The 14170-nt window shown below is 36.2% G+C and overlaps 1 protein-coding gene across 1 annotated transcript in view; it reads right to left on the reverse strand.

Annotated features, from left to right (window-relative positions):
• The window catches only part of LOC106872121 (ran-binding protein 9), a 191449-nt gene that overhangs the window by 19111 nt on the left and 158168 nt on the right, over nucleotides 1–14170 (reverse strand). The window contains exons 5-7 of the mRNA XM_089351189.1: nucleotides 11671–11772; nucleotides 9269–9351; nucleotides 681–793 (exon numbers count right to left, since the gene is read on the reverse strand). Of these exons, the coding sequence (XP_089207315.1) occupies nucleotides 681–793; nucleotides 9269–9351; nucleotides 11671–11772 (298 nt within the window). The remainder of the gene's footprint in view (nucleotides 1–680; nucleotides 794–9268; nucleotides 9352–11670; nucleotides 11773–14170) is intronic.

The following is a 14170-nucleotide window of genomic DNA, read 5'->3' on the forward strand; positions in this document are numbered from 1 at the left end:
CGTTGCCAGTACCGCCTGACTGGCTCCTGTAGGATTTTCGAGCGAGATCGTTGCCAGTGCCCCTGGACTGGCTTGTGCGGGTGGCACATAAAAGACACCATTTCGAGCGTGGCCGTTTTCGTGCGGGTGACACGTAAAAGCACCCACTACACTCTCTGAGTGGTTGGCGTTAGGAAGGGCATCCAGCTGTAGAAACTCTGCCAAATCAGACTGGAGCCTGGTGTTGCCATCCGGTTTCACCAGTCCTCAGTCAAATCGTCCAACCCATGCTAGCATGGAAAGCGGACGTTAAACGATGATGATGATGATGATGATGATATATGAGAGAGAGAAAGAAATCAATAAAAGTAAGAAAGAAAGGAAGGAAGAAAAAAAGAAATGAAAAAGAAATGGTAGAAAATACTTGGTTTTAAATATAAGCAGAAGCAGCTAAATCTTTACTCACAAAATATAAGTAGATTTACTGATAGACCATATAGAAAACATTAGTAAGAATAAAGACTTACTTTACTGAAGAGAGAGAGGGAGATGGAGAGAGTATAAGAGAGAGGGAGAGAGTACAAGAGAGACAGAGAGAGGGAGAGAGTACAAGAGAGACAGAGAGAGTGGGAAAAAGAGGGAGTGAGAGAGAATGTTTCTTTGAGGTATTTTTTCCCCTCAGCCATATTGTAACAACTTACTTTGTCTATTTTTTATTGAAGTGATTTCTTCTTCGAAGGACTGTCCTGCAGATCTAGCGAAAGCTTCTGCAGTGGAGCAGAAGCCATGGTGGACTAAGTAGGTCGAGACAATTCTGTAGCAAAAAAAAGAAAGGGAAACTTAGAAGATTTTTTCAAAACTCTATAAAAACTTGCACACAAAATTTTAAACTTCATTATTCTTCACACACAAAAACTTTCAACACGACATTTGAACAATATCAACTATTTTAAGAAGCAGCTATTTATTTCTACAGCCTAAATCTTAAACATAAATGTTGATCACAAATCCCAATAATAATTCTAGTATAGGCAGCAAAAACCATACATTTTGGCAGGGTGGATGTATAGTCAATTAGATCAACTCTGATACAAGTTGGTAGTTATTTTATCTGATCTAAAATTTCATACAAACCAGTGAATGCTTTTATTTACTAATTTCTGTACCAGAACAAATATCTTTTGGTTTAACTCAGAATGTTCAGGTATGCTCGTCACTGGGGAGAGCAAATAAAATCAAAACACCAGTGTCTAACCATCTGCCACTGAAGTTGTGAGTGAACCCTGAGTTTTTTTTTTAACACACAAGTCTCTTTGAGATGTTTCTCTGAGACAAACTATTGCAGTTAGTGCCTTTCTATGTTTGTAGATATATTACAAATTTTATATGCATTATTATATTTTCAACAGGATACAAACCTATAATTCAGGAGACCAGAATATGGTACCTCACACAAGATGTTACTGCACTTAACCACAATAGTGATAACATTCTAACAACAATACTAATATCATTACTAAAATAAGACACATGAGAATAGAAAGTTGTGATGTTTAGGTTTTACCCAAAGTTGCAATACAATACAAGGAAAAATGGTTTTAATTGTGAATCAGAAACCTGATTGTATTATTGTCTGTCACTAGGAGCAGTAGAACTAATACCAACATAGCAATAGTAGTATCAGTAATAGTAGTTTCAAATTTTGGCACAATGCCAGAAATTTTAGAGGCAGTGGGTTAGTTAATTACAGTAACTTCAGTACTTGACTGGTACTTCTATTTTATTGACCCTGATAGGATGAAAAGCAAAGTTGGCTTCAGCAGGATTTGAACTCAGAAGATAAAGAGCTGGAAGAAATGGCATTAAGCATTTCATCTGACATGCTATTGATTCTGCCAGCTTGCTACCTTAGTTTCAGTGATGATAATACTTTTATCTAATGAGGATTTGTAACTTAGGCAGGACTCACATTTTGGATTGGAATATAATTGACTGAATCAAACCTAGTAATTAACTGATACTTTTGATCTGGCACCCTCGTTTTTTGCCAACCTTTGCTCTTAAAAATAATATCAATGATAAAACAAATTATAAAGTTAAGCTTGTGGTTAAATCCTGGGCTCTGAAACAGTGCTCTTAGAAAGCTCGCATGCAAACTCACATACACACACATGTATATAGGTTAAAAGAACATATATGCAATGTAAAGACAACTGACATAAATAATGAACATACAAACACTGCCAATATAACAAAAATGTCAGCCTGTTTCAAAGGAAAATAATTACTATTTCCAATAATACATATTAATTACAAAGCTGTGCAAGAATATTTAGTGTGGGAAGGAGGGCAGATGCCAGGAATATTTCCCTATGGAAGAATAGAAAGCAAACCATTCCTTTTGTTTTTAAAGGCTCATAATTGAAAGGAGATACCTTGTACAATGCAGTCTCTTAGATCTTAAAAGTGAAAAAAAAGAGATCTTAATGAAACCAACTAAGCTAAACTAGATTCTGTGTACAACTGAAACACTTGTGATCTTAGAAACTGGTATCTAATGGATGAACACAAAGTACACAAACCTTCAGAACTAACATAATAAAATGGGAAAAATAGCAGCACCACAAGAAAATACTTCCTCTATTTGTGAGATGTAGAGAAGTTTCTCACCAAAAACAAAGCATAATTAAAAAGTATAAAATTACAAAAATAAGCCAAGCCACTTCACCCCATTAGACACACACACACGCATGCACAAAGACCAAAAGGACTTAAGTTGGTGATCTCAGCCAAAGTAGAAAGAACAAGAATTACAAAATATGAAAAAAAGCATCAACACTAACAAAGGTTTTCTCATCCAATCTAAGGACAGAGAGAGAGAGAGAGAGAGAGAGAGAGAGAGAGAGAGAGAGAGAGAGAGAGAGAGAGAAACAGGCGAACAGATAGTGAGCAATGTTTGAGTTCAAAATATAGAATGAGTAAAAAAGCCAGCACAAAAAAGTATACTGTGAATGAAACAATATAACAAGACAATAAGAATCAAGAGCACAACAAAGTAAGAAGAAAAAAAACTCAACAAAATAACCTACATTTCAGCTACATCACCTAAAAGCAAAATACTGACAAGCCATAATTATTATGGGTATCCAATAAAACAGATCATCAATTATAGAACTATTATAAAAACACCACTCTAACCCGACATAAAAGTACAGCAGAGAAGACATGAGCAGAATGAACCTATGAGAGAGCCCCTAAGTGGTTGTCCAACCTGTTGGAAATAGCAATCAAATTTTCCTCAAATCACACCCTACCATCTTAAAACTATCCCCAAAAAACATATTAGATAATGTAATCTTACATAGACTATCTTCTTTAATCCTTTACTTGATTTAGACATTAGACTGCAGCCATGCAAGGACACTGCTTTGAAGGTTTTAGCCCAACAAATCAATCTCAATGCTTTATTTTTAAGTCTGATACTTATTCCACTGGTCTCTTTTGCTGAACTAAATTATGGAGGTGTAAGCAAACCAATACTGGATGTCAAGCAAGGGTGAGAGGAACAAACATACACACACACACACACAAAAAAAATATATCATCATCATCATTTAACATCCATCTTCCATGCATGATTTTACACCTGAAGGCCCTTCTAAATGGCAACCACATTACAGTGTGGACTGGATGTTTTTAACTTGACACCAATACTGGCAGGGTAACCAAGTAACTTGCAAGTCAAGGAGTTATGAGAGAGGCGGGGCATTTGAGGAGGGGAACTTATGTCAAAAGATGAAAAGTTAGAGTGTGACAAAAAGACAGAAGCAGGTGTCTTGCCACAACACAGGGGGCATTAGAGAATGTGATCTAGTATCAGATGATGAAAGGTTAGAGTGTAACAGAGAAACAGAGGCAGAAATAGGTGTCTTGCTAGACAGAAGGTGCATGGTATGTGAGACAGAAAGAGAGAGATAGATAGAGAGAGGGGGAGAGAGAGAGAGAGAGAGAGAGAGAGAGAGAGAGTGAGGAGAGATAAATGTTCTCCTGATTCTTATTGTCTTGTTATACTGTTTCGTTCACAGTAAACTCTTGTGCTGGTTTTTTACTCATTCTATATCTTGAACTCTCCCTCTCTCACATACAATGATCTTCCATACAGTTTCTATCTACTAAATTTATTCACAAGGCATTGGTCAGCCTGTGCTATAACAGAAGACACTTGCCAAAGGTGCCACCCAGTGGAACTGAACCTGAAACCTTCAGCTTGCAAACTAAACTTCTTTACACATGATCTGTTTCATCAAGGCTGACTTAAGATTAAACAACTATGTGAGCAGTTTAGTACAAATGGTTAAGCAATAGAATAAACCCAAGAGAATATTCTCCTATTCCTTATATAAAACCACTTGGTGTGGAGAAGGGTATAAATCCTTGTAATTATAAAAGAGACCACAGAAAATGAAATCAGAACACTTTGTACCTTGAGAGCTTGCCCTGACATTACATCACCATCATCTTTATCTTCTTTCCAACTATTCCTATCCACATTTATATAGCAATATGCCTCTGCTTGTCCCCCTGTCATATTTTAGCCTCTTAACACCTGGCATAAAGCCACCTTCTCCTCTCACTCCAGTTGATGAGACTTTTCCCTTTTCTTTTCATCTTGGTGACCTCATCATTGCCAGTACCATAAAAGCACCCAGTACACACTGAAGTGGTTGGTATAACAAAGAGCATCTGATCAGAGAAATCATGCCAAAGCTGACATTTGAGCTAGATAGAGCTAGTCCGATCCTGCCAAGCTGTCCAACCCCTGCCAGCATGGAAAAACAGACACTAAATAATGGTAGTAGGAAAACTGAGCTTTGTTAAGTCCTTGTAAGAAATCAAATACTGAAGCTTGAACAGTAAGAGTCTTAACTTTGATTTGGGAGATCAAGGATAAAAAATGTAAAGTTTGTTGTTGACAGCTTGAGATAAGTGTCTTTATACTAGTTTCTTGAGGATCATTAAAAAAAAAAAAATAAGGAAACTGGCAGAAACTATGGAATGTGATGTAGCTGCAATGAGACAATCAACCACACTGTCTCAGTTGGTCAAGTACTGAGGAAATTTGAGTTTATATAAAGAGGTAAAACAGGACTGGTAAATATGTGCTCAAGAAACTCTGCAAATACGGCCAACAAAAACCAAACAATGCAAGCACACATCACATATTAGAGTTTTGTCAGCGTCAAAACCACAGTGTAAGACAAGCTACAGTACTTACTGAAAGAGAGATAAAATAAACCCCATCAAACAAAAAAATTTTAAAGAAGTGTTTACTTATTTTTTTTGCTTGTAGACATTATCATTTTAACCAATGAAAACGTCTTGAAATATCTAGGGAAAATTTCTTATTCTACAATATAAAAACTTACAATTATCTAGAACCTTTTGTATCCCAGCAGCTCCTTTTACTGGGTAGGGTTTTACAAATGCCACCACCCCATGTTTTGCAAATAAATAGATAAATAAATAAAGAAAGAAAATAGTATCATCAAACGCAAGCTAGTTTGGGGCAGTGATTTACTGGTTTATTTTTATTTTCTTATCTTTAATTTCTTTCAGTCATTAGATTACAGCCATGCTGGGCAAATCAAACCCAGTCGTTTCCATCAGTCTCTTTTGCTGAACTGCTAAATTACAGGGAAGTAACCAAATCAACACCGGGTTGTCAAAAAGTGGATGGGCAAGGACACCCACACCCACACACACAGCTTTTATCAACCAAATTCACTCCGAAGACATTGGCCTGCCTGGGACTACAACACAAGACACTTGCCCAAGCCGCTGCACAGTGGGACTAAACCTGGAACTATGTGGTTGCAAGGAGAGCATCTTAACCACATAGCCATGCATGCATCTATTTATATTTTCTAATATAATCATATCCAGCTTCTGCTTCCTTTTAGATACTAACAGGGGACTAATGCCCACTATCATAAATTTGTATGAAAATTACTAAAGAAGGCAAGCATTTATGTAACAAAAGTATTCTGGGCCTTAGTACAGAACCAGCTTTGTTTCTGATCACTGATAGTGCAATGTCTGAGTCATATTCTAAGCTTAGCAAAGCATGGATAAGAAAGTTGCTTCACACAACCATGTGGTCTTGGACTCAGTACCACTGCATGGCATCTTGGGTGTCTTCTGTAACCTGGAGCCAACCAATGCCTTGCGAGTGAATTTAATAAGCAGAAACTGAAAGAAGTCCATTGTGTGTGTGTGTGTGTGTGTGTGTGTGTGTGTGTGTGTGTGTGTGTGTGTGTGTGTGTGTGTGTGTGTGTGCATGAGTTTGTATTTATTCTCCACCACCACTTGACAACTGGTGTTGGTTTGTTCACATCCCTTTAACTTGATAGTTCAGCAAAAGAGACCAGGCTTAAAAAATAAGTACTAAGGTTGATTTGTATGTCTAAACCCTCCAAGGCAGTACTCCAGCATGGCTGCAGTCCAATGACTAAAGCAAGTAAACAATAAAAGATGTACCTGGTTATGATAAATGTATTGTACTGCTCTAAATACTTAAACCCCACCCCTAGCTCATTCCTGACATTTTCCACTCTCTCTTGAGCCCTCAACACCCACAAGGAGCTGCTACCATCTAAGGGTTAACAACCACTTGTCTAGAATGCAGGAGTTGGTTGAAATCAAATGAAATATCACTAAAGTTAGAGAAAGAAAAGATTATGAATTGCAGGTGGCACGTAAAAAACACTATTTTGAGCGTGACCGTTGCCAGTACTGTGTGACTGGCCCTCGTGCTGGTGGCACGTAAAAGCACCCACCACACTCTCGGAATGGTTGGCGTTAGGAAGGGCATCCGGCTGTAGAAACTCTACCAGATCAGATTGGAGCCTGGTGCAGCCTTCTGGCTTGCCAGTCCTCAGTCAAATCGTCCAACCCATGCTAGCATGGAAAGCGGATGTTAAACAATGATGATGATGATGATATATAAGGATACTATCTGCACTTTGTATCCTGTGAAAAATATCACAGTTAGACACAGCACATGTTCAAAAAAATTAGGACACATACATCATACTCAAAATGAGTTCCTCCAGAAATACTGGAGACAATGATTTGAGTATCATTATAAAATCAAACCACTTTAATTGAAGGCTCAATGCTTTAGCATTCAGATTACTTTGTCAAATGAAATGCTTATTTATTCACATTGTTTTGAATTAATCGTGCTTTAACTTGAAGCTTTGAGATTTGGTGATGATTGTTCATTTTGAAAATGACATTATAAGGTAAGTGTGAGAGATCTGATTTGGCTAGTTTGAACATTAAACAGGTAGAATGTTTAGGCCTGATGTGGCCAGTCTAAATGCTAAAAGGGTTAACAAATTGGTTTACATTAGCAGAGAACAAGAAATTTGTTAAATATTTCTCCCCTCCCACCCCTTGCACACATGCTTTGACCATCCCCTTTCCATAGCATGACAGATTTTTTTTTTTACACCACAGGAATGTTGCTGTTAATACTTTACTATAACAGACAGTAATAACAACAACAATAAAAGTAACAATCTTTTGGTTAAAAGGGAGTAAATAACAATAATTGTTTCTAATTTAAACATTAAGGCCAGCAATTTTTAAGGAAGGGCAGATCTTGACCTATACTTTATTTTAACCCCAGAGAGAGGAAAAGCAAGGTTAACCCTGGATGACTTGAATTCAGAACATAACAAGCCTGAACCAATGCCAGAAGGCATTTTTTCCCTAACACTAACAATTCTGTACTCCACTATCCTTGAAAGTGGTAGTAGTAGTAGTTTTAAATTTTGGCACAAGGCTAGCAATTTTTGGGGTGGGAGTAAGCCAGCTACATCAACTCCAGTGTCCAACTGGTACTTATTTTATCGACCCAAAAGAATGAACGGCAGAGTTTAAATTCAGAACATAAAGCAGGAAAAAATGTTCCTGAGCGTTCTGTTTAATGTGCCAAAGATTCCGCTCTGGATTGTCGCAATAATAATAATAATAATAATAAGTAGAATTTTTTTCTAACAAAGACACAAATCTAGAAATTTGGGAAAGAAGGGTTTTATTTATTAAATCAATCCCATTACTTGACTGGTACTTAATCACTGAAAGATGAAAGCAAAATCAACCCCTGGTGGAATTTGAATGTAAAAATGTGAATAGCTGTGAGAAATACTGCAAGGCATTTTGTCCAATGCTTTAACAACAATAAATAGTTTGAGCAACAGTACTAAGGTGCCAGATGCTGTAAAAAGCAAACTCTTGTTAACTCAAACAAAGCATGAAGTTCGCACCCCACCTCCCACTTTAGCATTTAAACTTAGAAGGCGAAGAGCTGAAAGAAATACTGCAAGGCATTCTGTCCAACACTCCAACGATTCTGCCAATCTGAGCATCATTAGAGCATAGCAGCAGTACTAAGCTGCCAGACATTGTTAGAACAGATTCCTATTAGCTCAAACAAAGCATGACGTCCACGACTGATAATTTGGTAAGCAGCATTTTCAGATAAAAACCTATCTATCTGAACACCAATCGGGTGCAAAAGCCAACTACTAACTTAACTTCGTAGTTAAGTGAAAGGGTAAATTTAGCTCATACATAACCATGGAACTAATCGCCTTGCACTGTATCACCTACTTAAGTTTCTGTATAATTTCATTTCTCCTTATCGCTATTATAGCAGCAGCAAGACAAAATACAGGTTCAATGAGAGTATTAATTTTAATAAAGATTCTGTTTTACACTTGCAAAGACCTTGTTCTAACAGTAGCAAAAAGACACAAACAAAAATGTAGGGAGAAGGAGAATACAGAAAAAAATTTTGTCAACTGAATAAATTCTTCTTTATTCAAATTATTCATTCAGTTTGTTTATTGAGTCAAGTTCTTAACTAGCTTAGTCAATCTGCTATCATCTACTGCCAACCTAAAGAGCTGTCCCCACCCTCTCTCACAGCTACTCAACAATAAATGGGCTTACAATTTAACATTATTAGTACACAATAGGAGAAAGAGAGAGAGAACATGTTTGAGTGAGTGTGTGTGCATATGAGTGAATGACAGAGAGAGAAAGGGAAGTGAACAGAAAATATGACCAAATAAATATATTACATATTTTCAAATACATGTAGACAGACATTTATTTGTATATCAATAATTGGTTCTAAATAATAAAAAAAAAGACATTATACACACACACACACACACACACACGCATTCTCTCTCTCTCTTACAATAAAATTACGTGCTTTTGTAGCGCAGTTTGCCATTCTCCTTTTCGGTCCGAAACTGGGAATCTTTCTATGGTCAGTCTAGTCTTCATACGCCATTCCTAGTGAAATAAGAGGGGGAAACAGTTAATAGTGGTAAATGTAGTCCAGTCAAGATGAAAGAAAGAAAGAAAGAAAAAAAAAGAAAAAACTCACACACACAACAGGAAATTTTATTTCTAATTTCCAAGAGTTCAAATTACTATCACCATTATCATCAGACAATTTCATTTTTATGCTATAGCAGAAGACAAACATTTTTTTTTTTCTACACTGCACTGCCAAAACCAAAAGAGAGTGAAGCATGTAAAATTGTTCCAAGTGACTTAGTATTTGAGAAGTAAAGAAAATCTTTCCACAAGCAGGAAGTGACTAATAGACCCACATTTAAAACTGACAAAAGATCGCTTATTAATTGATGAATACTCCTAAATATAAATGTATTATTGCTTTGAATGGTAGCCGTGTGTGTGTGCGCACGTGCACATGTATGTTTAGAATTGAATTACAAATGAGAAAAAAAAGTACTCACTACATGAATTAGAGTATATATTATATGATTTAAAGCTGAAACCTCAAACTGTCAAAACTTAGTTTCACATTTCCGATCACCAAACAATCTAACCACTTATACATGCTACAATTAGCAAGTAATAATTCATACATGCTACATTTACCAAGTAATAATTGGAAATATTTCACAAATTCTTTTGGTAATGGAAACATTATGAGAGAATAAATCTATTTCATTTGAGATTATTTGTTATGACCTAGTCTGGAGGAGGGGCAACATCTCTATACATATAGCATGGCAAGACTTGTGAGACTGCTAAGATCAATTCTCTTTCTGTTCACCTTGAACATTTGTGAAGTGACATCTGCAGGAAAAAAACATGAGAAGAGAACACCAGAAATTGGATACTCTGGAAGTGAAAGATTGGACAGAGTGATTAGCATAAGACATAAGGTGAGTGTTAGATATAACAGAATTGATGAAAGGAGAGACAAATGAATAGGCTGAGTTGGGTGGGCAGCAGAATTGTTTAGAGAAGCATAGGTCATTGCAACAACAATAAAATAAAGCAGAGAGAAGAAATGCTACAACTATAGACAGGAAGTTGAAGAGTATTGGTGAGCAAGTCTTCATGAATCTATTGGATGGCCATCATTTCGATGTTGCTTTGAATGTTTGTATATATAGCAGCAACACCATTCTAGACGTAGGAGAAGAATGCCATTTAAGATTGTAGTTGAGCTTTGTAGAAAGTCAGAAACTGAAGTATTTTGGGCCCTGTAGAGGAGAGCCAGTCTTTGGACTGTAAATTAAGCTACATTTTGTGTATGTAGTATTGCTATGGAAGATCATCAACAAAGACACAGAGGTTACATCTGAAAATTTTAGTTGCAGATTGTCTAAGACTAAAGAAGGTGAAGTACAAATGGTTTTCTTAATATGAGCAGTGGTTGTCATTGTGCTATTGAAAATGACTAAGATTGTTATCTTGCCCACTGAAGGATCTTTTCTCTGTTCATCAAGACAGTGCAGGTTTTATGGAGATGTTTAGGTCAAATGTGGACAACTGTGTAGGAAGTCGCAGAGCAGTAAAGAACAACATCAGCAAGGGAGTGAGTAATGTTAGAAATGACAGTAAGTAGGTCTCTAAGTACAAGAGGAAATGTCCGGGGGTGGTTATGGCAAAAACACTTCTGATCATTGATTGTACTATGAGTATACTTAGATTTCATATCATCAAATGAAGTTGTGTTGTGATTATGCCTGAATAAAAAAATAAAAAGGATGGTCAAAGTTGGAACGTCTTTGATCATAGGTTTGCTCAAACGAAGTTGACCCAGGTCTAAAGAATGGCAACAACAACAACATGAACAATATGAGGTTCATGGTTACATGAGTATTGGAAAGCAATTTCCATGTTGTTTGTCAATATAGAACATCTGAAAACATACTATTCTTTGATTAGGCTCAGAGCCAATTTTTATATGGGAGGGCAATCACATTAATCAAATATATCGATGAATAAAGAGATTGGTTCAACTGACTCCTGGCATATTAATGCTACTTATTTTATTGGCCCCAGAAAGATGAAAAGCAAAGTAAATGTGGGAAGGATTTGAAGCTGGAATGCAAAGTACTTTATAAAAGAGATTTACATTAGATGTGTCTACTTTCTTTACCATTATATTAGTTTCAGTTAAGAAGAAAATCAAAAGATAAAGAAAACAGAAATTAAGAATAGAAAAGAGACAATATAATTGGAATGGAGTCAATATGTAAGAAGAATGGTTGGGTTGGGCAATCACAAAAAAAGAAAAAGAAATATTGTAAAATGAAGAAAGTAATTACAATTAGCAAATGTCCTTACCCACATGTAGTCTTCAATATCAAATACAAATGGAGACTGTCCAAAATTTGCCTCAACCACTTCTCCAGGTGTCTGAAGTCCAACAGTGGGATACAAGTTTTGCTAAATAAGAAAATACAAAGAAAGTGAAATTATGTATGTATGTATGTATATATATATATATATATATATATATATATATATATAAACTACAAGTGAGGATATATAAACCTCAGAGGGATAGGAATATCCAAGATTAGACTAGTTGAATACTTTATAATATAGGCACACACATATATATTATTATCATAAAAACTAAGAGAGAAGATGGAGATAAGATTAATAAAAGTTGACAAGACCTACAATTGTTTCAATTCATTGTTTATAGTATAAAATCAATCAAACTTAATTAAATCAATTTGGTTAATTATGATAAGCCAGGATATCATCAGAGAAGAAAGTACAAAGAAATTTATATATATATCATATCAAAAACATAACGAAAACATTAAATAATCAAACAAGACAAATACAGTGTACCATTAAAATTAATACATAATATAAAAATATATATTATGTATTAATTTTAATGGTACACTGTATTTTTCCTGTTTAATTATTTAGTGTTTTCATTATGTTTTCAATATGATATATATAAATTTCTTTGTACATTCTTCCCTGATGATATTCTGGCTTATAATAATTAACCAAATTGATTGATTTTATACTATAAGCAATGAAATGAAACAATTGTAGGTCTTGTCAATGTATAAATAAATTTTTATTAATCTTATCTCCATCTTCTCTCTAGGTTTTTGTATGTATGTGTGTGTATATATATATATATATATATATATATAGGAGACTCCCTTCAGTCACGAATGACCATGGGATTGCACCTAGAAAGTTACCCTCTGAGGCACAAGTCTGGGCAAGGTTGTTTATGGAAGACCAGCAGTCACCCATGCATACCAACCTCCCCTCTCCATGCCACCAATGTTATCCAAGAGAAAGCAAAGGCCAATACAGTTTGGCACCAGTGACGTCACAACTCATTTCTACAGCTGATTGAACTGGAGCACCGTGAAATAAAGTGTCTTGCTCAAGAACACAACACACAGCTCGGTCCAGGATTTGAACTCACAACCTGATGGTCATAAGTTCGACACTAACCACTGAGCCATGTGCCTTCACACATACACACACACACACACACACACACACATATAAAATCAATCTTTGAATGTTGGGCCTGACGGAGGAAAAATGACTGAGTTCCTTTCAAGCATTGGGCCTCACAGAGGCAAAGTGGCTGAGTTCCTTTCAAGTGTTGGGCCTCATGATGGCAAAGTGGCTGAGCTGCTTTCGAGTGTTGGGCCTCATGGAGGCAATGACCAAGACCTTTGGTATTATGTTATGCTTGAGAAAACCAATCAAGCCGAGATGAACCGCAGCCATAGCAGATAGCAATGTCATGCAAATGGCACCCATGAGAACACCCATTACACTCTTGGAATGGTTGGCGTTAGGAAGGGCATCCAGCTGTAGAAAACCATGCTAAATCAGACTGGATCCTGGCGCAGCTTTCCAGTATGCCAGCCCAGTCAAACTGTCCAACTCATGCCAGCATGGACAACAGACGAATGATGATGATAATGTTTCTTCATGATACTTTTGATCATTTAAATTGCTAGAGAAAAGATGTGATCAAAAACTAATAAAAACTAATAAAAATAGGTATAGGCATGTGTGCTTTGCAACCACATGGTTTGGGAGCAGTTCCACTAAGTGGCACCTTAGCCAGGTGCCTTCTATAATAGCCCCAAGCTAGCTGATGCTTTGGGAGTGAATTTGATGGATTGAAACAGTGTGGTTTTACAGTCACGTGGTTTTGGATACAGTTCAACTGCACAGCATCTTGGGCAAGTGTCTTCTACTATAACCCCAGGCTGACCAATGCCTTCTGATTAGTTCAGAAATGTGAGGAAGCCTGTCATGTGTGCATGCTTCTGTCTGTTTACCCCCCTCCCATAACACACACACACACACACACACACACACACACACACACACACACACACACACACATATGCACTTATTGCTCAACAACCAATGTTGTTTTATAACTTGACTGAACACCCTGTGCACCCATTGGCAAAACTCAAGAGTAGCAAGAGACTGACTCAACCAAAATAAAAAAATGTTATTAATCTCTACTATGGTATTGAGTACTCTTTCTTCTGACAGCCGACACTCAAATACGCACTCTTTGAAACATATATGCATGTGTGTATATAAGTGGTAGGGAAGGGACATACATGTGTGTACATTAAAAACTCAATTCTATTGGGAGATACTTCATGTTTTATAACAAATCTTATTTTCTTTCTTTTTCCTGTATTTATTTATTTGTGATATAACAAGTGAAATAGTTAAATATATATATATGTATGTATATATATATATATATATATATATATATATATATATATATATATATATATATATTGTGGATTTTCTT

Source organism: Octopus bimaculoides, chromosome 4, assembly GCF_046866305.1.
Source record: "Octopus bimaculoides isolate indiv1 chromosome 4, ASM4686630v1, whole genome shotgun sequence".
Lineage (NCBI taxonomy): Eukaryota > Metazoa > Mollusca > Cephalopoda > Octopoda > Octopodidae > Octopus > Octopus bimaculoides.